The 24,053-nt window shown below is 56.1% G+C and overlaps 1 protein-coding gene across 7 annotated transcripts in view; it reads right to left on the bottom strand.

Annotated features, from left to right (window-relative positions):
• The window catches only part of CACNA1I (calcium voltage-gated channel subunit alpha1 I), a 110,008-nt gene extending 86,915 nt beyond the window's left edge, over positions 1 to 23,093 (bottom strand). For 2 of the 7 annotated variants that reach the window (XM_074326424.1, XM_074326425.1), the window contains exons 1-2: positions 22,767 to 23,093; positions 13,478 to 13,729 (exon numbers count right to left, since the gene is read on the bottom strand). In XM_074326424.1, the coding sequence (XP_074182525.1) occupies positions 13,478 to 13,709 (232 nt within the window). In that variant the 5' untranslated portion in view covers positions 13,710 to 13,729; positions 22,767 to 23,093. Of the gene's footprint in view, positions 1 to 13,477; positions 13,730 to 22,766 lie in introns of those variants that run through there. The other 5 variants (XM_074326421.1, XM_074326422.1, XM_074326420.1 and 2 more) reach the window with 4 other exon arrangements.
• Positions 23,094 to 24,053: the final 960 nt, after the last annotated feature.

The raw sequence follows: 24,053 nt of genomic DNA, 5'->3' as shown, positions 1-24,053 counted from the left end.
TCAACTAGGCTCCAGTCCCTGGGATTTAAAGAAGATATCCATTCACTAATTCATGAATTCATAAATTCAACTTTTCTTAATGAGCAACAACCACTGGGAAGCTTCTCGGCAGCATGTATTAAAGCAAAACAGAGGCCCACACTAGCATCCAGCAGTGCCACTCCTGGGTCCACACCCCAGAGAAATGCTGACATAAGAGCCCCAACCAGGGAACCACTCAAGTGCCCACCCACAGGAGAATGAGTCAGACTGCAGATGATTTTGACCCCCCTGGGACACGTGGCCACATCTGGAGATATTTTTGACTGTTGAAACTTGGGAAGGCAAGCCCTGGCCTCTAGTGGGTACAGAACAGTGGTGCCACTAAACATTTTACAGTGCACAGGACAGTCCCCCCACAAAGAATTATCCAGCCCCAAATGTCAACAGTGCCAAGGCTAAGAAACCCTGTGGTCCATTCACTCGATGGAATACTACCTAGTGATGAAAAAGAACAAACTGCTGATACGCACAGCAGCTTGAATGGCACTCACCAGGCATCACGCTGGGTAACAGAAGACAGACACTGAAGAGCAAAGAGTGTGTACCAAGTATATACCAGGATGCAAAAAAATGGATACAAGTGGACACTTTGGTCCACGTTGCTTAAGCAGTAGTTCGCCATAATCAGAAGTGTCTGGAAGCTGATGGTGACCACTTTGAGCCCCTCTTGTAATTGCAGAAGTCAAATGTGACTTGTATTCATCTTTTGTTATCGGTATATACTGAGCGTTACAATTTTAATAGTTATTTCCTTTCTCAAAATGTGTCTACATTTTTTTGGCACCCTCTGTATGTAGTGAAATATCAGGCCGAGTTAACCTACATGAAGGAGGCCAGAGCAGGGGTAACTTGCAGGGAATAGCCATGGGGGGTGGGGGTTTGGGAGCTTCTGGGGGCTGGAGGTGTACTTCTTGGCCTGCGCGGGGTCACAGGAGTGTTATTATGGGAAGATGCCTTGAGTTGGACATTTAAGATTTGTGAGCTCTACTGCCTGCATGTTTTACCTCAATAAAAAGTGTAACAAAAATTGATGAAACACAGCTGCTTTAAGGAAAAATAAAAATGCAACAATTATAAGAACAAGTCCCTGCTGGGGAGCCCACTGTCACAGATCCCCACAGGAACCTTCACCACCACCCTGCAAGGCAGGGGTGTCATCCCTGTTTCACAGATTTGCCCAAGGCCACAGCTAGTGAGGGGTGGAGCCTGGATTTGAACTTCACACCATCCTGTCTTCCGTTTGTTTAAGAATTTGTTCTTCTCATGTCCGTGGCAGCTTTGGGAGATAGGCCAGGCAGACTATCACAGCCACTTTACAGATAGGAAAATAAAGGTCCAGAGATGGCAGGACTTGCCCAAGGTGACACAGTGGCTGAGCTGGGGCAGAAAGTTGCTTCGTGAAGTAGACAGAACTGCTGGGCAGATGGTCTTAGGCCTCTCTCTGCTTACATGCCTCCAGTGATGGGGAGTTCCCCACATGCTACATGGCCCTGCCTGGCCTGATTGGTTCTGCTTATAAGCCATGAAGCGTGGACGGAGATCCCCTAAGAGGAGGGAATGAGATTAGTGAGCCCTCCCTTCCTGCCTTGTCTCTGTCCCCACCCCACTTCTTCGAGTCCCCATAATGTGAAAACTCATTGAATTTGGCCAAAGTCTCTGATTCCCAGATGCCCAGCAGGCCACAGTGCCCAGTGCAGACAGCAGGAGAGGGGGAGGCAATGACAGGGAATAGGGGCTGTCAGCTCAGCAGAAAACCCGGGGCGGATGGTCCCTGGGAAGGAAGCTCTAAACAAGGACACTCTCCCAGGCGCTACTGCCACTTCAGCCACTGCTAAAAAGTGCCAGGGTCCCACGGCCTGGCAGCAGAGCCAGCCTCAGGAGCCCACCCACAGGAAGGTGTGCCTGTAGGGAAGTCTCCTGGGTCCCAGGCAGGGGGTCAGACATCTTTTCCGGGCCTTGCGTGCCCACCTCCCCCTTGTAACAGCTACAAACTGAGTGTGGTCTGCCTTGACTTCTCAGCCCCAGTCAGGCTGTGTTCTCCAAGGGCAGAGCGTGCCCAGCACTCTCGGTGCCCTGCCTGGAGCAGCTGCCCAGGGGTATTGCAGCCTCAGGCGGGAGGGAGGTCCTTGTCCCTTGGGGGCACCCAGGAGGCTAAGGCAGGGTTTCTGTCCCTGGAGGGCTTTGCAGCCTCCTCACCTACCCTGCACGCCCCTCCTCTCCTTTTTAACGCCCATCCTTCTGTATTCATTTACTCAGCACCCCCTTACTGGGTGAGGCTACAGGGGCTCTGGGAACCCTGAATGAAGCAGACATGGCCACTGCCCTCCAGAAACCACGAGGAGACACTCGGTGGAGACACAAAGAAGGTAAGGGCTGGATGGAAGGTAACGACATTCTCTCTTTGCCTCCTGGGGGCCTCTCCCCGACACACGTCTCCTCTGCCCACCCGCCACACACATGTAATACGGTCACACAGGCCTCCCACAGAGCCCTGCAGCCCTTCCTACACCTGCACACACTGCCACGCGTGACACCCCCTCCTCGCCCACGCGGCCAGCAGCATCGGGGGCGACTGACCATTCATTCGCCTGCAACAGTGCTTATGCTTTCCTGTGGCCCTGGGGAAGCTCACACGCCCCTTCTCAGAATAACGGTTTGAAATGCGTACATTTTTAATGCTTAAGATTAGAAAGGAAGGGAACCGGTTATGTTAAAATTGTTGTCAAAATATTTTGTAAGAAAACACATTTGTGATACAGAACTATACGTGCTTCATTGTCAATACAATGAATAACCAGAGTCAGTGGTGGGTCTGATACTGAGTGACTGTGAAGCAGCGGTGACTGTCAATGACATTCAGAGAGCTCTACAACCACCACGATGTGACATGGACATATCGGGACTGCTACGGGTGACAGTCACAAGACCTGCCAATAATCCCACTGCGGTTTGCTACCTCCATTTATGATAGAAAGAGATGCTAAATTTCAGTCAGAGGTCAGTGAAAATAAACATGTATCTCGTTCCCATTCGAGTTCACGAATCTCAATTTAAGACCCTTGTTCTAGAAAGTCTCTCTCCCTTGGGCCCTGGGGACACCACAACGCCCCGGGCAGGTCGTCCTCTTACTTCATGGGCTCCATCCCTCAAATGCTGGACCTTCTCAGGCTCCCCAACCTCCAGTCTCCCCTACCTGTCCCTGACCCCACACCCACTCCCATTGTCTTGAAGACGGTCCCTGGGCTGACCAGTCCCGGGTCTGGCCCAGGCCCAGGCTTACTCACCGCTCAGCAGCAGGCCTCCCAGACATTGCCTGGGACATGTCGAATTCATCATGTCCAAGATGGGTAAGTCATACTCTCCCCAGACCGCCAAATTCTCCCTCTGCACTTCCTACCCCGATGACAAACCCCAATCACCACCAATGTGGAAGTTGTCGGGACTGCTACTTACAGGATAAGAACCCTTCAGGGTCTCCCTCTCCCTTCTCCCCACATCCAACTCAGAGACCTGTCCGTTTCACCACCTAAATCTCTCCTCTCCATCCACTCCTATGCACCCCATTGCTCCAGGCAGGCAGCACTCACTCACTCCTGAGTCTCTCAACAGCCTCCTCCTCCATCCTTGCCTCCTATGATACATCCTCTACACAGCAACCAGAGGTTACTTCAAAACCAAAAGGCTTCTGTGGCTCCCCAGCCTTCCAGAGAGTTTCCAAACTCCTTGACTTGGCATTTAAGACCCTTTGTTAAGTGTTCTTGGGTAGATAGTAGGTTGGGAAGGTGGGTGAATGAATGCATGAATGTAAGGGTTGAGTAGATGGATAGGGTGGGTGGGTGGATGAATGGATGGATGGATGGATGAGTGAGTGGGTGGGAACCTCGCCTACTGCTCTGGGAGAAGTGAAGCACAGCCCTTAGGTACCCTGCTCTCTCTACTATGGCCCTGCCCTCTCCTCCCAGCCCAGTACCCCAAGCTCTCACATCCATATAGCACCTCAGTCAGTCAAGCCTTCTCTTCCTGATTCCTCATCTAGATGGAAATGGTGCCCAGAGAGGCCAAGTTGTTTGCTTAGTATCACACAGCAGTAAGTGCCAGAATTAGGATTTGAACTTGGGGAGAGAAGAAGGAGACCAGATGAGCAGAGCACGGCTCCACAGGCAGATGGGGACAGAATGTGGAAGGCAGCCCCACAGGAGAGCTGGAGAGAGGTTAGCAGGAAGACATTCTGGCTGATTAAAAAGACATATTGATTTCTCTCCGAGGGAAACAAATGGGGCTGTTTTTCTCCCAACAGGATGGCGAGGCGGCCTGAGGGAGGCGGCAGGTCGAAGCTGGCTTCTGACACAGAAGCCAAAGCCCAGGCTGGACGGACTTATAAAATTCCAATCATGTTTTAAATGCCCCAGGAGGGGCGGACTCCTCATTAGCCAGCCAGCCCTCTTCCTAATTCTCTGCTCTATATCAATTACAACGAGACTTCCCCGCAGGGCTCATGGAGCTCCCAGGGCTGACAGGCCAGGGCTTCAGCCAAGTGCCACTCGGCCACCACCAGGCTGGGTGGCCTGGACACATCCCCTCTCTGGGCCTTTTCTGTCCAGGGGGCAATTTCTAGAGCCGGCTAAGCTGCTGGGCAGATGACCTGCCCTCAGCACACAGTAGATCATTTGTGAACACCAGTGCCCTCCCCAAAGCAGTCCTCCCCTTCACCTTCCAGAATCTCGACCCTAAATGCCCTCCATACTCAGCCCACACTCTGGGCTGTTAGCAGCGTCCCCACCCTTGACCAGGCTGTTTCTTCAGCTGGGATGCCCTACCCCTCTCCCCGCCACCAAAGTCTCTCCAGCCCTGGTTCTAAGGTCACCTCCTTCATCAGCCAGCTCCTGTGACATCCTCAGTCAGGACAGACTGACCACTCCGTCCTCCAGGCCCCCTGAGGGTCCCTCTGCCCAGCCTTTACCCCATTTTGCTTCCTAAGAGTACAGCTCGGGTGTGGTACTGCCTCCCCATCAGGCTGGGGTCTCCTCTGGGTGACCACTACGTGCCCAGGCCTGGAATACTGTGTCTCCACCCAACATGGCTGAACAGCCTTAAGGGCACCTCCACTCCAGTCTAGAACAGTGTCCAACACATAGCTGGCTTCAGTAAACACTTGTTGAAATGAATGAGTCAATCAATCAATCAATCAATCAATATCCATTGCAGTAGCCTCCTGCGTGGTCTCCAGGCCACAGTCTCTCTCTCAAGCATCCTCCATTCTGCTCTAGGAGCGACCATTCTAGTAAATGAATTTACCCATATTTCTTCCCTGCTGGACATCCATCAATAGTTTCCCAGTGCCTACAAGATCAAAAGCAATCTCCAACCTGGCATTGCACACCCTGCTCTCCAGCCCCTCCCTCCCACTGTTCCAGCCACACTAAACTCCTCATTGTTCTCTCCCCTATTCCCTCTGCCTAGAAGACCATCCCTCAACAGGTCTCCTGGAACACTCCTACTGATGCAGCAAGACCCAGGTCACAGGCCTCCTCCTCCAGGTAGGCTTCACCAACGCCCCCAGGCTGGGTCAGGGCAGCTTCTGCTCCTGTAGCTCTTGCCATAGTTCCTGAGGTTGCCCTGTGGGTCAGACTCTCCCTGGCCCAGCCAGGCTCCTCTGACTAGCTGTCCAGCCACCCTGCTGACCAATGATGGTACAGCATGCACTCCAGCCTCCAAGAGCATCCCCAGGCAACAGCTTGATGCTGACTTCTACTTTGGAGAAAAACAACCTTCACTACACCAGATGGAGGGAAATGGACAATTTCCCAAACATGTGTTGCTTCTTTCAGCAATGCTTGCCACCCGTCTGGGCATTCCCATTAGGCCAGGGCTGTAGGAAGAGGGGACACCTTCCCCAAAAGAACCCCTTCCTCAGCCATGAGCAGGCTGGGTGGGCGCAGCACTGGCCAGAGAGTCTGGAGTCCAGGGCTCAAGTCCACCCTAGCTTTGCCAACTACTCAACGTGTGACCTTGGGCAAGTCATGCTCCCTTTCTGGGCCTCAGTCTCCCCAGTTGTTGAATGGGGAGTTAGCACACTTCCGATCCTGCTACCTCATGGGAGGTGCTGAGAGGTCATGGCACAGTGAGAGCACAGTGCCCTCTGATGCCTCCTGCCTGCTAGAGACAAAGCAACAAGTCCCCCGAGGCAGGAGGAAGCTTGTAGGATAGGGAAGGGCTCAGAAAGGGCTGAGGGGGTCTGCAGGTGGTGGCCAGAAGCTGGGCCTGGTGGGGCTGGGGGGATTTGGAGCCCTAGAGGTGTGGGCCAGGGCATGGCGGGGGCAGACCCAGCATAAGCTAAGGCAGGGAAGTAGGGGGCCTCAGGAACCATCAGCAGTGGGTCTAGGCATCAGAACAGAGCGCAGGAAGGGAAAGAGGCTGGAGGACAACCAGTGTGAACCCTGGCCTCAGGTCCAGGTGAGGTGAGACTAATCTAAGGGTGACAGAGAGCCACTGAAGGTCTTTGAGTGAGGAAAGAATAAAGAAAGGAAAGAAGGCAGGCAGGAAGGCAGGGAGGGCGACACAGACCCTCCTGGGCACGCAGCACTTAACAGCTGGCATCCACACACAGAGGAGTCCCAGGCATCTCTGAGCAGGAAGGCAGGTGAGAAGGAGCGCGTGGGTCTAGGGGAAAGGTCATGGCCCAAGGTCGCACAGCTTTGGGCTCCTGGCCAGTACTCTGTCAACTGTGCAAGGGAGGGAAGAGAGGGTGACACCAGCTGTCACGTGGGGCGGGGGGGGTGAGATCCTGTGTTTAGACAGGAAGAGATAGAGGAACTCAGCCCCAGACGCTCCCAACAACTCAGCCACAGGGAAAGGGCTCAGGATAGGAGGGATGGAAATTAGATTAAGGGGGGACTTCCTGATAGTCAGGAGCCCTCGGAAAGGTCCTAGAGGCCTTTACCCTGTGGCCCAGGGCCCTATCCAAGCAGCAGGATGAGAGGAAGCCTGCCCAGAGGCAAGAGATGGCCTCAATGACCGGAGCAGCCCAAGCCTTTCAGACCACTATCAAGGACACAGGGTCCAGCTGCCCTTGGCCTTTAGGACCCTCATCCAGAAGCAGGGCACCTCTTCCAGTACAGCCGCGGCCACCCCAGGGGGCTCCCTGGGAGCTCCACCACCAGCCCCAGCGTGCACACAGCTGCCACACGGCACTCAACAGTTTGCCCCGTCAGTGCTTGCCTGATTCTCACTTGACCCCTTGACATTCCCAACCAGGGTCACTGTCACCCCCTGTATCATAGATGAGCAAACAGACGCTCAGCCAAGGCAAGAGACTTATCCAAAGACCCTCAGCAAAGAAGCCAGGAGCAGGTCCTCAGACGGCAACTGAGCCACAGTCCCTGTGCCAACTCTGAGTCCTCTGTTTCCAACACGAACCCCAAGGCAGCCACATCACCACTGGGACCCTCCTCGCCAGGCCCTGCCAGCACCTTGGGCCACCGTATTCCTCCACCCCACAGGCGCCCTCTCGTGATGGTCTCCCGGTGGACATCTCTTCACGGGAGCCACAGTGACCTGCACAAAACGGCCACGGCTGTCCTCTGCACATGTCCTGGTACCCGGCGTGCACTCAATAAAGGCTCGTTGAATGATCTCATGAATGGGTGAGGGAATGATGGCTGAACAGAGCCCTTTGCCCCCTCAACAAACCCGCCAAACCCTCACCGTGAACAGCACAGACTTGGCACCGGGGGCTGTGATGAGACAGTGGGCCCTGCCCTATTCTGCTCAGTGGTGGGCAAGCTCACAGGGTCTGAGAGGCAGGGATCTAGGCGAGGTGAACTTCAAAGTGAGAGCACTTACAGACCCCAACCTAGCAAGCAGAAGGCCAGAGCCAGGCAGGGGGCCAGAAGCAGACAGAAGAGGGGCAGATGAGAACCAGGTACACAGCCACAAAGGCACAGAGTGAGTGAGCCCCGTTCCAGGTGTCCCTCCAGTCACCACTGAAATGTTTCCTGAGGAGGGTAGCAGGGAGCCAGGTACCCCGGGCAGCCCCTTCCCAACCTCGCTACTCAATTCTCCCATCCTGCAGATAGGGAGACTGAGAGTGAGAGGGGGGAGTGTGACCTATACAAGGTCTCTGGAAGCTGGAGCTTCCTGTCTCCCCACCCAGGCTAACGCCCTCCCCCTGCCCATCAGAGAGGCAGCCTTCACAGCCAAGTGGCTTCCCACCATGCATGGATGATTTGCAAGCAGCAGAAGGCTGGCTCAGCCCTGGCTGGAAGGGGAGGCGGCAGCCCTGTGAAAGCTGGGAAGGGAGGGGGCTGCAAACTCCTCAAGGGGGTGGCCGCAGGCAGGCCACAGTGAGGTGGTTGCTGAATGTAGATGCTGGAACCCAGGGAGACCCTCACCTGGCCATCTGAAACGATGAAGCCAACCTCCCTGCCCCGGTGGGGTGTGGAGAACCAGCTTCTTCAGGCTGCACCAGCGGCAGCAGCATCCTGGATAAAAGCTGAAGCTGAGGAGGCAGAGAAATTGAGGTTTTCATCCCAGCTCTACCACATCCTGGCTGCGCAACTCTGGAAAAAAGTTACTCAATCTCTCTGAGCCTCACTTTCCTCGTGTGTAAAATGGGGCTATGACAGCACCTGCCTCTGGGTGATTATAAGGGTTAAAGGTGATGATGCCGGCAAAGGGTTCAGCACAGTAAGTGCCAGCTCTCCTTACTGCCATCCCTGAGTACCTCCTCTGTGCTGGCGCATGGCTGAGTGCTTTACAGAAATCTTCTCTAACCATCTCTAACCGTCCATTATAGAGATGAAAAAAACTAAGGCTCAGGGAGGGGATACTAGAGTGAGTATACATACCACTGGCCCTTTCCCCACACGCAGAGGGCAACACTAAGAAAGGCTCTCAAAATCTAATCTAGGTGGAAAACAGGTTTCCAACTGATCAGTCCTGCTGCCAGAGACGCTCTGCTGGAGAATGCTGTGATGGATTAGCAATGTCTGCACGGATGAGGGCATGGCTGCTCACAGCGTAACGGGCACAGATTTACCTAAATAGGAGATTGATTCTTGATTTTCCCTAGAAACAACGTCCTTTGAAAGCATTATGTTCTATCTAAAGACTTGATGCCTGATGTCTTACCAAATCTACCACAAGCAGAGTGTTTACTCAACGACACACCTTTTGGGCACGAATGAGAATAATGATAACCCCATAGGCGGCAGTGTTTCTAGTCTGCACAGCTCCATTTTCCATGTGCCTTACGTACTGCTTTGGTCTTCAGTGCAATCCCGTAAAGTGGGGATTATCACCTGTGTTTGATAAGTGGGGAAACTGGGGGTCAGAGAGGTTAAGAAACTGGCCTATGATCACACAGCAAATAAGAGGCAGAACCAGCCCCTAGGTCTGTCTGACTTGGGTCCACACGCCATATGCCACATCCCCATGAGTCAAACAGTGAAACCAATCCCTGACATTTCCCACCCAGAGACTTTCCAGCTGAAACCCCAGCTGACATCAGATGCCGGAGGGCTAGGCCAGGCAGAAAGTAGTGCTGATTTGTGGGTGAATGGACCTTTCCTGCTCAGGGAGGGTCCCAGGAACCTCTGGTTCTCCAGTGAGTCAGGTGGTGACTCAGGGCCTAGCTCTGGACTGGATGAGGAGCTGCCTCAGGAAGCACCAAGCTTCAAAGGGCAGCTGGCTCTGAGCCAGGCCCCTCAGCACCAAGGACAGTGGTGCTTGGGGCAGTCTATCCGGGGCAGACCTCCCACACTGCCCTGGGCCTGCTGGTCATGACAGCTGCTCCCGCTAGCCTGACCCTGACACCAACACGTCCACCATTCCTTTGGGTTCTTGATGGGGAGCAGAATCCTGCAGAGTCTGGAAAGGTGAAGTGCTATCACAATGATTGACAATGCTACCTACTAATATTTAGGGACCAGGAACACCAAACGTCCTGTAATGTACAAGTCAGCCGGGACCACAAAACATGATCGTACCCAAAATGCCAACAGAGCCCCACCAAGGAGCACGACACCTGTGTCCCAAAGCCTCCTCCTCACCAGTTCCCTAGGTTAAACGTGGCTCCCTCCTTGAGCTCCCACCCAGGGAAGAGAGGCGGGGGAGGTTTCTGGCCAGGAAAGAACCCTAGAGCCCTCAGTAGCTGATGAAAGACACCCCCACACATACACTTCAAACCCCTAAAGCCCAGCCTGAGCACCCCATGATCGAGTCTCTGCTCCCAGGACCTCTGTGGACACCAAGGTCTCCTGGTCCTGCCTTTGTAGAAACGCGCCTCGGCCTCTCTCCCACCGACCCGACTCAGGCTATGAACTTGGCACTGTAGTGTCATGTTCACAGGGACGGAATCCCTGGCCCTCTAACTCCCAGACACACACCATTGCAGCCACCAAGTGTCAGACACACATTGAAACACACAATTTTACAGCCTTTGAATCACAGAAGCTTAGAATTTGAGTCACTGAGCTTTATAGCTGAACTTAGAGCCCTTAGATTCAATCAGAGAAGTTTGAAGTCCAAGAGTCCCACAACTTGACACTTGAGGCTGTGCCACACCGGAATCATCAGATCTCTGGTCCAGACGGCAGCCCAGCGGTGAGGCAGCCGGTTCAGGCTGAGACCTCCATCCCTCCCTCCCTCCCTCATCCCAGCCTTGGCAGCTTCTAGCCATGGGGCCTGGGGAGGCCGGTGGTACTCTGAGTGGCTCCCGGTGCTGACGCACCCCTCCAAGAGGGGCTGAATTTGGCCTCACCCCCTGCCCCACACAGTACCACATGTGTGGACCCAGGGCTCTCCCTGAGGCAGGCGAGGACCAAGCCCAGCTCTGCCTGGGATCCGGACCCTTTCCTTCCCCTCCTGGGCCAGCCCCACATTTGTCCCCAACCCCAGGCTCTCACATGCCCTGAGGGTGGAGGCCAACGGGTTGGTGAGGACAAACAAACAGCAGAGGACCCCAGAGACTGTTTGCCCAACAGGCCAGGAATGTGTCAACTGGAAGGGTCTCTGTGCTGTGTTCAGTGGTCAGGGTCCCGGCTGACTGAGGTCAAGGGTGTGGGTGAGTGTGGCTGGAAAGGGGCATTTCACCCAGCCCCTCTTTTTTAGGTGGAGTGGAGGCACTGAGACTCAGAGAGAAGGGACTGCCCAAAGTTACACACCTGCTTCGTGGCAGACACTACTCAGACATCTCCCCATCCAGGGGCATCTTCGTGACACTTGGACTGCTTAGTGCTGCTCCAGCCCAGCCAGACCTGCCAGAGACTGTCAGAGGGTGAGCTGGGTCAGACTCCACGCCGAGGTCCTCTGAGCCATGGCTGTGCTCCGCGCCCAGAGCAGTACTGACATGTAGACCACGTGAGGCTCAGACAGGGAAGTGTGTTTCCCAAGGTCGCATAGCACCTAAGTGGCAGAGCCAGAATCAACCCTGGTGACCTACCCATGCAAGGTCCCTGTGACATGGTTCCACTGTCTCCCTGCTCCCACAGCCAGCTTTCTCTCCCTCAAAGGCCCAAAGCTCCCGTGGTCCCCCTTCTCTGGCCTGGCTGCCCCCCAGCTCACACACTGCGGGTCCCTATGGTTTCCCCAACATTTTATACTAAAACTGGTCCCATGGATGGTACTTGCATCCCCCATTCCCAGGAACTCCCCAGGGCAGACCAGCTCTGCTTCTCAGTCCTTTGTGATGCCAGGGCAGGCGTCAGATAGCATTGGGTGAACTGAGTTACTGAACAGACAGTGTCAGGGTGTCTGAGACCTCTTGAACTGTCCCACAGAAGGAGCGTCAAGGTTCCCCCACCCCCACCCAGCTAGGGGCTCCCAACTCCAGCAGAGACCCTCTGGTTTCCTAGGTCTGGGGAGTCTGGGGCCCATTATCACCTCAGCCCCCCGACACAGCAGGGAGCCAGCAGACTGTGGGCTCAGCATGGCTGCCTCCCCCAGCCTTTCTGGGGGCTGGCCTCAGCACCCCAGCCTGCATCTGGACACCCCCGGCGTCAAGGCCTGGGCGCAGGCCCTACCCTGTGTGGCCTTGAGCACTGGCAGGGACTCTGCCCTGCTTGGTGGACCCCCAAAACCATGAGGCCACCACACCTGGGTCCCAAAGCTTCCTCCTCACCAGCCCTCAGCCACAGGCTCACCCCTGCAATCCATTCCCACGCTGCAGTTCAGTGGTCCGTCTAAAACACAGATCTCGCCACATCACGCCCCTGCTTTAAACTTCACCAGGTCTCATTGCCCTCAGAACACAGGCCAGCTCCTCACTCGGCCTTCAGGGCCTGCGACATCTCCCATCACCCTCCAGCCTCGTGTCTCCACTCTGCCCCTCACTCCTCTACTCCAACCACACCAAACCGCCCTCAGTCCCTTGTCCATCCAGCCCTTTGCTCCTGCCATACCCCTGTCCCTGCTGCTCTCTCCACCTGACACCATTCATTCATTACTGGAGACTCAGCTCAGACATCACCAGTGTGTGCCCAGCAAACATTAAAGGAGCACCCGTGGCTGTGCTCTTGCGCTGGGTGCTGAGGTCCAGCAGTGAACAAGACAAGCTCGGTCTGTGTCCTGGTCCCCTGCCAGTACCCCTGGAGGAGGCAAATGTTGGATTCAGAATCCCACAACTATAACAGATAGTGACAACAAATGGAGAGGCTGAGGTGGAATCACAGAGGGCTTCCCTGAGGCGGTGACATACTGAGATTTGAAGGATGCAACCAAGGATTTGCCCAGGTGAAGAGAGAAAGGAAAAGCACTTCAAAGGGAAGTGCATGTGAGATGGCCCTGAAGCCTGGGAGAGCACAGGGGAAGCAGAGTGGCAGGAAGTGAGACTGGGTGGGGAGCACACAGGGCCTGGTGGGCTGGAGGGCAATGGGAAATGGTGAAGGAACTTAAGCAGGGCGTGACAAGAGCAGACTAGAGGCAGCAAGTGAAGGCGGGCAGATTTGTGCTGGGCTGCTTCTGCTGCCTTGGGCCCCAATCAGAGGCCCACCCAGGACACCGGGGCCGGGGAACCTCACTGCCGCGGGCCCACGCCCACAGGCCCACATCATAGCTCTCATCACCTCTGTGGCCAGAGCCCATCAAATGTCTCAGTCACTGGGAGCTGGGCTGGGGTCTGACTTAACTCTGGGTCCCTCATTCCAGCAGTGAGCTGGGGCTCACACCTGAGACTTTCTGAACCAGCCGGCCAATGGATTGACCCCTGCAGTCAGCAACTTCCAGAATGTTCACACCAGCAGGACACCAGGTCCTCATCAGTCCAACCTCCATGCTCTGACCCCGCCCCACACCCATCCCGTGAGCTGGCTCGCCACCATCCAGGCCCCGGCGGCCTCCGACCTCGGAACCAGAGGCAGGTGTGACAGGCAGGGCTCCCTCAGGGAGCAGCTTGGCCCCAGGCAGGGCCCTGACAACTCCAGGCCACACAAAGGATATGGGTTACACACCATCTTGATGCACCAGTTCCGGGGGCTGGTAGTCTGTCGCAGACAGAAGAAGGCAACGGGCGCCAGGTCCGGGTGAGGGATGTCTGGATCCACTCCATCCAGGGGCTCCTCGAGGCCTGGAGGAGAGGGCGGAGGGCTCCGGGGCGCCGGCTGCTCTGTGACTCCGGGCTCAGGGGCCAGGGCCACGGCAGAGGGGGAGGGCGGCAAGGAGCTCTCAGCCATGTCAGCGCTGAGCAGGGAGCCTGGGGGGAAGAAGAGGTGGCACATGGCAGGGCCAGTCCTGGTACGCGCTCCCCCACCAGCCTTCCCCGAGAGCAGACAGCCCAGCATCAGGCCCACAGGCCCCTCCCCCTCACTCGGCCCGAGGATTAGGAAAGATCTGCGGCCCCAGTTGCCAGTGAATTGGAATCCACTTCCAGGCTGGTGGTCCTGAGGCAAGTGTGGTCAACCGCATGGAGCCTCAATTTGGGGAGATGAGTGGAGAAAAGAAAACCTTCTTAGAATGTAGTTGTGATATTAGTTATTTTTTTATGAGACTAGAGTTGTGGATTTGTTGCCTCATCGAAGGTAAAGAAAATAGGCAAGAAAAAAAAGGGAATGTTGCTATAAGGACAGACATTATGGCCAGGATGACACGTGTTACCAAGGAGAAGTTGGGGGACCTAGACAAGCTGGGAGGGACTCAGGGCAGGCTTCCCTGAGGACAGCTGAGCTAAGACCCAGGGACCCACCACCCACTGCCTCACAAAGCTGAGAACCCAGGGGACCTTACACACAAAGCTTCATAGATGGAGAAACTGAGGCCCTGAGAAGCGAGTGGCACACTAAGGCTACACACTGAGGCAAGTATAGAACGAGGGCGTGCTTCGAGGCCAGGATTCCAGCACCAGCCCTGCAGACTCAGTGAGGACCGACCATGGCCTCGCATGTCCCCCTCTACAGCCAGCCACTGCCAGGGTGGGCAGAACAGCCACTCCTCAGGACCTACCCCTCACCACCTCCTCCTAGAAACTACCAATCCCTGGATCTTCATCCACGGGGTCTCCTGGGCCCTAGAATCGTGACAGTGCCAGGCTGGGCAGTGGGAGTTGGAGATAGGCCCAAATCCCTGGCGCTCACCCGGCTGCCACCCGTGGCTGCTGAGCTGTCGGCTGAGCTGCCCAGAGCTGATGCATTTGGACATTTCTCTGGCTCCCGGGGGCAATAGGCGGGAGTTGGCACCTCCTGCCACTTTGCCCGGCTGGTCAGGGAGGCAGAGTTTTCTCCCGAGCGCAAGGCTTTGCTCTCAGTTCCAGAAAAACAGCCACGGGCCTTACATAAGCTCCCAGGCACCTCGGCCTGCCACGTGTCAATCCCTGGGCTGAAAACCGTTCCCCCGGGGGTGGCTCCAGGTTTGCCCACTGCTGTGCCAGCTTCAGAGCCTACTGGTCCGTCCACTGGCCCCTCACTCTGGCCAAACTGGACCTCCTCAGACCCTAGAGTTGCCTCCTCCATCTGCCCCCTCTCCCTGGAGCACCCTCTCTTCCATCTTCCAAGCCCTGTTGTCCCAGGACCTGAAGATTCATTCATTTGTCCAACAATATTTCCTGAGCACCTACTATGTGCAGACGGTGTGCTGGCTCTGAGGCTATGCTGGTGAATGAGCCAGGTTTGGCACCAGCCCTCATTCACAAGAAGTCAACACTCCAGCAAGGGAAAAAGACAAGAGTCAATTTATCTTTCTGTGCTTCCATAGCTCTTATCATCACCAAACACACTGTATAATTTATGTATTTATATCTTTATGATTTACTGTCTGTCTTCCAACCTGAAAGAAGGCTGCAAGAGAGCAGGGACAGTGGTCTGTTTCATTCACTGCTGTATCCCCCAGCACCTGGAACAGTGCCTGGAACATACGAGGTGCTTGATAAATATTTGTTGAATAAATGAATAAAAAGTGCTGGGAGGTAAATAAACAAGGGAGAATGGTGGGAGTGGGGAAAACCACCTCGGCCTCTCTACAGAAAGACACATTTAAGATAGAAACAGAAATCGAAAGGCATGGCCATGGGTGATCTGTGGGAAGAGCATTCTGGGTAGAAGCAGTCGCATGTGCAAAGCCTGGGGGGCTGGAATGAACTTGGTGCATTTAAAGAACAGAAACGAGGCCAGTGTGGCTGAGCCCGGGACAGGGAGGGGGGATGAGAAGGGGGAGTTTGGCAGAGCCCGTTGCGAGCCCATGGAAGGAGCTTGGGTTTTAGTCCAAGTGCAACAGGAAGCCATGGAAGGGCGTTTATGTAAGGAGTGCTGTGCTTTGTTTGGTCTGTCTTTAAGCCGTCCCTCTGAGGGCTGAAGGGAGAGTGGGTGGAGGGGCAGGGGTGGAGCAGGGAGGGCCAGAAGGAGGCTGGAATGATTGGCTGGCCTAGTCTGGGATGCTGGTCGTGGTGGAAAGAACGGGGTGGGTTTGAGATCAATTTTAGAGGCAGAAGAGCCAGGCCTTGTATAGGCCCAATGCCACCCTACCCAGCACCACCAAAGCCCTTCCTGTACCTGCACAGGTGGGAACAGTCCCTGTGGCCTCTGGGACCACGCGTGATCACGCCCTCTCCTCGCTCTCAGTTCTGTCCACTTTGTATTAACTTGCTTTGTGCCTCACTTGTCCCTGTTCAAAGCTGTCACACTGTGTTGTCCTTTGTCCTGTCCCCTCACTGTGGGGTTACTAGAGACCACGACTGCCAAGGCTGCCACCCCCAACCCACTCCCCAGTGCCCTCCCAGCCTCCTCCTATGATCAATTCCCCAGTGCCCACCCAGCCTCCACCCTCTGACTTGCTTCCCAGTGACCACCCAGCAGTTCAGCACTTTGACCTGCTTTCCAACAACCACCCAGACTATCTTATGTCCCCTGACCTGCTCCCCACTCCCAAGTCCCTCTGCCCTGTGCCTACAGCCCAGTTCCTGTCCACAGCTGCCCACGTGCCTATGGCTGGAAGCTTTTGGGGGACTGGCAGCTGCCCCGCCCCTGGGCTCCAACCTGTCTGCAGATGGAGCCTTACAAAGTCAAGAGGACTTGTGTTAGGTGGCAGCATTGGCGGATTCAAACTAAGGTCCATCTGGCCCCAGAATCAGAGCTGCCTCCACATCCCAGCATCCTTCCTCTGGGTTCTGGCCCACAAGACAGTGGTGTGGTAACTGGACTGGCCTCCATGAGCAGAAGTAGGGGCAGAGCAGGAGCCCACTGTGTGTGGAACATACACTCACTCCTGACTCTATCGGCCTTTTGGAGTCTCGGTTTTCCTCTCTGTAAAGCTCTCCGCCTGCCTGTTTCAGCAGGTCCTTGTGAAGACGTGATATGGATGGGAAGGCTCTCTAGGACCCATAAAGATGGATGTCTAAGCATGCATGGGGCGCTGGGCCATCCCCAGTAGCTGCCACCCCAGCCCTCTCTTTTCCATCAGTACCATCACTACCACCATCACCATCATCACCATTATCACCATCACCTCCATCACCTCCATCACCTCCATCACCATCATCATCACTATCACCATCACCACTATCACCTCCATCACCTCCATCACCGTCATCAGCACCATCACCATCACCATTATCACCTCCATCACCATTGGACTCTACAGGGTGGCGTTTCAGAGCTGGGAGCCAAGACCTGTGTTGGAGACCAGTTGACACCAACCTACGCTGGCACATGACTCAGCCTGGCAGGGGCCTTTAGTGACCTTGTCTATCAAATGAGGATGACAAGTGCCCTGCGGCAGGAATGATGGGAGAATGAATGGGGTAACACACGTGAACACCTGACCACACGCCAGACACTGGGCCAGTGACAGTGAGCCCCATGTGTGTTAGCACTGTGAGCCATGGATTTCCAGAATCCTGGAACTTAGGAGTTCCAGAAACACAGTGCTTGATTTCAGACTCCGGTGAGCTCCAGGTCTTCACACAGGGAATCTCTGAAAAGAATGGGACCCCAAAGTGGCCTGACCTGTCACCACACACACTGACAGTCACACACATGGGCACACACACACTCACATACACAGTCACACACACACACACAGTCACATATAGGCACATGCATTCTCTCACCCACATACGTCTTACACACTCACACACAATCAAACTCACGTACACAACCAGATACCCACTCACACACAGATACACTCTCACACAGACACATTGACACACACACACACAGACACATACATAATACCTACTCACACAGACACACACACACACCAATGCAGAGGCTACATCTGGTGACCTACAGAAAAGTCTCTGTGAGGCTACAGGGAACCTGCCTCCCAGAACCTTCCAGCCTGCGTCCCAGAGCTGGTGGAACCCTCTGTCCGCTCCCTCTTCCGCATGACAGCCCTGCAGACGCTTGATGACAGCCTGTCCACCCCACAGCCCCATCTGCCCCAGGCCTCTTGTCACCAGCTCCCTCATCCATTCCCTGGGTGACAATGTCCCATCATCTGCCCCTCAGGACCCCGTCCCCAGTCACATTCAAGTTTGTCTACTTTCCTCTGCAAGGACTGGACCAGGTTTGCTCCAAGTCACCCAGAGTAGAGCAGACAAGTCACCTGCCTGGGTACCCTCCCTTGCTGCAGGCTGGGAGCCCCACAGCCTGGCTGGCAACCCAGTCAGACTGCTGCACCTAAGGGACATGCGGTCCACTACTCCCTCGAGATCTTCTTCAGAGGAGCTGCAGCAAAGGCAGGCTCTTCTAGCCTAAAGATGACTGGCTGAAGTTTGGCCCCTCAGTGCATGACCTGACACAAAACTTGTTCTGGTCTGGCCAGCTGGGCTTGCCCACACATCGCAGTTATCTTGGTCCTGTCACCAAAATCAGCAGCTAGCCCCCCCAGCTTCGCAGTGTTCAGTGAATTGGAGCAGCAGCCCCTTCCATGACGGCCAAAAAGAGTCATAGCCGATATTCTTTGTCGAGCACTTACTGTGTGCCAGGCACCTCGTTACAACCCAGTGAAGTAAGTGCTTTTACTCTCTCCATTTTATAGGTGAGGAAACTGAGGCACCGAGAGGTTAAAGAATTTTCCCAAGGTCAAGAAGTACTTAGTGAAAGAGCTGGGATTTGGATCTGGGAGGCCCAAATTCAGGCCACCAGTGAAAGGGTTGTGCAGGCCAGGCTGTGGACAGAAAGTGGCAGCCTACCACCCCACCCACCCACCCACTGCTTGGAGAGGAGAACTGGGCTGTGTTTGGTACATAGGGGTGCAGAGCATGGAAGGCTTTGAAAGCACAAGGTGTTTGGATGCCCTTGAGCAAGTGGCTGGTCGCTTCTGGGGCTCCGGAACACATGGGTACCTGTCCATATGTCTGTCACTCGGCATTGTCATTTGCTTGTCGGCTCTCAGCCTTATGACAAGTGCCAGCAAGTCAGGCTGTGTTTAAATCTCCATCAGTGTGTTTGAGCATCTCCCAGCAGGCGACTCTGCTGATCAGTTTTTACTCACTCTGCAGTAATTAGGGCCTTGGGTCTGACTTCGGCTAACAAATCAGGGTGAACATAGTTCCTGATGGGAGGGAGGGTGTTCTAGCAGAAAGCGCTCTGGATCGGGAGTCCCAGGGCCCAGGTTCGAGTCCCAGTTCTACCCTCACTGCATCACGCAGTCTCACCAAGCTTTGGAAAAGAGATTCAGAAAATACCTCAATGAAAGAAAAACAGCTTCACTGTACCAGGCCCCATGCTAGGCACTGTAAAGCTATTTCCAAGACTCACAAAAATCCCATAAGGTGGAACACATTATCCCAATTTTATAAGAAGCTGACGCACCCTTGATGCTAAGTGCCTTAGCCATCTGGACCAGGCTTGTAATCACGGACTTGCTCAGGTCTCCCCAGTCAGAATAAGAGCTGAGCTGAGCAATCCAGGGAGGAGGCCCAAGGACCAACCGAGAGTGGAATGTGGCCCTCGCTGCCCATCAAGGCTGGTGGTCAGCGGTGAGGAGAGGGAAAACCTTAATGCTCCTCTCAAAATGCGTCATCAGCAAGGGCGCCCTAGCCAGAGTACAGGGCAAGAGGGCGCTGGCCAAGGTAGTGGCTCCAAGATGAAGGTGGAGGCCTTTGGGGCGGGGCCAGGCATGTGTTAACCTCCAGCACCAAAGGACAATGGACTCCACCCTGGATAAACCACTTCCTCTCCATCCTCTCCTGCTCAAGGAGCCCCAGAAGCTCCCAGCACTTGCTCAAGTGGCATCCAAACACCTATGTTTTCAAAGCCTTCCATGCTCTGCACCCCCATGTGTCAGAGACAGCCCGGTTCTCCCTTCCGAGAGCATGAGAGGTAACCAGGCCCTGTGGCCACGTGACCGCACAGCACCTGGCACAGAGGAGGCCCCCGGCCCCTCCCAGGACACAGACGCTCCAAGAGGGCAGATTTTGTCTGTTCCCTTCTGTTCGCTGTGATGTCCCCCAGTGACCAGAACAGGGCGTGGCACATAGTAGGTGCTTAGTAAATATAAGAGAGAAAGAGAGAGAGGGAAATCAGATTTGTTTTCTTTCCTTCTTAGACTGGCAGCCACGAGGAGAGACGCAGCCCACGTCTTCCTGGATATCAGGACCCACAGGCCCACAGGTCCATAAAGCTACACGTCCACAGGTCTGCAGACACATACACCCAGAGATCTACAGAACCATGGACCCATGGACCTTCAGACCCCAAGACCCCACACGCTCACACATTCACAGAGACCCACAAACCATGGATCATGGCGCATGCACCCACAGACCACGCACCCACAGCTCCCTGGGCTGCCTCTGAACCCCTAGCCCAGGACTCCTGGGAGCACAGGGGTTGAGGGCACAAGGCAAGAGTACATCCTGGGAACGTGTGGGAAGGAAATGTTCTGCAGAGAAGAACAGGAGGGAGGGAAGGGGTCAGAAAGGAGCGGAGGCGGGGAGAGAGGACAAGAAAGGAAGAGGAGAGGAGGAGGGGAAAGAGAAGGAGGAGAGAGGAGGGCCCTGCAGCCCCACAGTGGGGTCTCTGTGGAACCTGCACCCAGCCCAGCATTCCCTTTCCGGACATAGTTTTTGAGCACCCTGAGCTGGGGGTTGGGTACTCAGAGAACAAGGCAGCTGAGAGGAGACGACCGAGGGAATCAAAGAGCCTGTTTCATTACCTTGGACAGCGCTCAGAAGCTGCTGAGGGTGGAGCCCCTCCAGGGTGGGGAAGGGACAGAGTGGTGCCCAGAAACAGACCCTCTTGGGAGTCCCACTTGGGGCTCAGGATGAGGGTGCAAGAGATGGTAGTAGAGGGGGGCTTGGGGAGGGGAGCCCAAGGTGGCACCTACGATCTGGGTCCAGGACCACAGAGAGGCTAGTCACACTGATCCCTGAAAGTGCTCCCAGCTTGGCTGTGGGCTCACAAGGGGCAGGAGGAGCAGTTCTCCCAGCAACCTCCGCCCTCACCTCCCCACCAAGGTCAAGAAAAGTCAGAAAACTGCTGCTTGGTGCCCCCTGGTGGGCCTAAAAGATGCCCTCTCAGAGCCCTGGAATAGGGAGATGGGGAAAAGGGAGCAAAGAACCTTAGTCAAAGGAACAGGGAGGGGCCTTCGGCCTGGCCAGTAGGCCTTCCCCCAAGCTGGCCATCATGGTGCCTGGGCAGGCCTGGGCAGTTCTGGCAGCCAGGAAGGGAGCTCAAGGCAGTGTGGTGCCCAGGCCCCATGCGGCCTCATGAGTTGGGTGCCAGGCCAGCTCAGCCCCAACCCACCGAAAGGATGTACTTTTCCCTTTCTCTCTCTCCCCCCACTGCAGCCCCAGAACTGGTCCCCACTCAGTATCACCCTGCCCTGTCACCTACTGGCATCCCCTCCCTCTGGCTCAGTGTTGATGGTAGAGGCAGGAAGGGGAAAGGGAGGGTTCTAGACGCCTTGCCCAGTCCCCAGCCCAGCCCAGGTCTCTGAGCCTGAACAGAAAGTTTGTCCTAAAGGGTGGACAAGAGTGTCCGAAGCTAGTCCTTGGGGCTGATGGGAGACATTGATCCAAGAGGTGACCCAACAGAGTGGTCAGGGCCGGAAGATTGCAGTCCGAACTCCTCAGTCAGACCCTTTCCCAGGGGGCACAGCCCATGGACCCAAGCCCCCATCTGCACAGCACCCTACCCCCAGGCGGTGCCAGTATCTGCTGGGTGAACCCCCCCCAAGTGGTGAGACAGGACAGAATGGCTCCCTGCTCAGGCCAACCTGAGCTCTCCAGCCCCTAAAACACTCCTTACAAGGCGTGTCAGACCCCATCACACCACACAGGCACAGACGCAAGCAATCTCTCTCTCTCTCTCTCTCTCTCTCTCTCTCTCTCTCTCTCTCTTTCACACACACACACACACACACACACACACACACACACACACACACCTGACCCCAGAACACAGACTCCCAGGACCACAATATGGCTCAGGGGTCTCTACACACGCCAATCTCATCCATAGCTCAGGGGCACCCAGGACCCTGAAGGAGGAGAAAGACACAGAGTAGCTGACTGACGCCTGAGCCTGGGCCCATCCAAGAGACCCCTCCCCCAAGTAGCACGACCAGCTCCCCCAGGAGGCCTTCCTACCCCCTGCCACGGCTTCTTGCCCCCCACATCCTCCACACACACCACCCAGCAGACAGTTAAAACCCAATCATCATAAACACTCATTATATAACCAGCCCCAACCTGCTGAGGATTCTTTTACCCCCTAGAGTCCCAGCTTCAACCCTGGCCTGGCTTCATGCAGTGAGGCCTTGGGCACCCCCTGGGGTACTGACCAGGGAGGGGGCCACCACCACCCCAGCCTCCAGGAAAGTTAAACACTGCCTGGGATTCCCCTATTCAATCCCCGCGGCCACTCTCCCTCCGCCAACACTCCAGCTCAGTCTCCTGGACACTGGCCCCAGCTCCGGTCCAGCTGGCCGCAGAGCCGCAGCAGCGGAGGGGCAGCGGGACAGACAGACAGCTTGGGCCCGGCCGGCAGCCTGACTTGTTGAATAAATTTCTGCAGCGCTGGCTCAGCGGGCTTCAGCATTGGCACGGAAAGAACTTTCGTGGCCTTGGAGAAGGGACCGGTCAAAGTTTCCCGTCCTTCCTCCCAAGGCACCTGCCCCGAAGGCACCGGCTGGGGGACCGACCTGATGGACACGCGCGGGTGGGGAGACCGGTCCCCAGAAATAAATAAATAAGTGCCTCAATAAAGAAAGAATCGACGCGCCAAGAAACTGGCATCGGAGCTGAGCCCTCCCTCCCTTCTTTCCCCTTCACCCCCACCCCCACCCCCACCTACCTGGGCATGGACTTGGCTGGGCAGCTGGGGGTCGTCCAGATTAGAGACGCGGAGGTGATGCGTCCTCCCCAAGCCGGAAATTCAGGGGGACCCCCCGGCCCCGCCAGTCTCCCCCCCTGCCAATTCAGGATCAGCTGAGCCCCTGAGGCGCCAGGGGCGGCGGGCGGTGGGCTGCGGGCCCCGGGGCCCGGGCCATGGCGGGAGGAGACCTCAGGCTGACGGAGGGTCGGCAGGGATCCGGCGGGCGGCGAGAAGTCGGCAACGCGGACGAGCCGCGAACCGAGCCGGAGTTGGAGCGCGCGGCAGGCGGCGGGCGGGTGCGCGGCGCTCGGGGGCCGGGGCCGGGGTGGGGTGGGGGGGCTGCGGGGACCGAGCGGCAAGCAAGTGCCGGGAGAGGACCCGCGCGGCAGCCGACGCGGGCGGCGGCCCGGAGCAGGGGCGCGGGGTCGGGGCTGCTTTTCTAGCCGGGATCGGCTCGAGCCACGGGCCCGGGGCTCGAGGTGCGGGGTCTGCGCGGCAGGGGCTGCGGAGGAGCCCGAGCGCCGGCGGTGCGGGGACGTGCGGCGGCGGCGAGACCGAGCCGTGCCGCGTGCGAGAGGCAAAGCCGTCCTTATACTGACACCAAATGTCTTCGGGGAAAGCTGCAGGCGCGGGACGCTGGAGGGGGGAGGCGCGGAGGCGACAGACAGACTGACAGCGGCTGGTGAGCCCCACTCCTCCTCAGAGAGCAAGAAGCCCCCCAGCCTTACGGCCACCTCCTTAAAATTCAGGGTCGTGCCTGGGGGAGGGTCCTATCCCCCTCAGCAAGGGGGCTGCGTCATGTGTAAAAGGGGAGGGATCCCATTGCTGACCACCGCCTGTGTCCAAGGTGCCTGGTGGGCTACATTACACTTTGGATTCTCACTAAGATGCTGTGAGATGCGAGGCGGGGGATCCCCCACTGCTCCAGTGAGAGGCTGTCCATCTGAGGCCACCAGCTCTTACGTGGTGAAGCCAGGCCAGAACTCCAAAGGTTCCCTCAAGACCCAGGCCACCTCTCCACTTCTCACCCACACTAATGCTTCTTCTCAACCTTCAAGACTTGACTGAAAGACCACCTCCTCCAGGAAGGTTTCCATGAGGGCTCTCAAGTGGAACAGATGCCTCTTACTCCAGCTGCAAATGCCCCAGCCTCACCACTTCCCCTGAGTAGTCTGGGCCACAGGAGCCTGAGAAATCTGGGACCACAGCTCAGCCCTCCCCACCCCACATCATCTCATCTCCTTGGAGAATGTGTAGTAGGGGGTG

The sequence above is a fragment of the Rhinolophus sinicus genome, linkage group LG02 (assembly GCF_036562045.2).
Source record: "Rhinolophus sinicus isolate RSC01 linkage group LG02, ASM3656204v1, whole genome shotgun sequence".
Classification (NCBI taxonomy): domain Eukaryota; kingdom Metazoa; phylum Chordata; class Mammalia; order Chiroptera; family Rhinolophidae; genus Rhinolophus; species Rhinolophus sinicus.
Note: the sequence above shows the minus strand (reverse complement) of the source record. Positions and strands in the feature narration are given on the sequence as shown.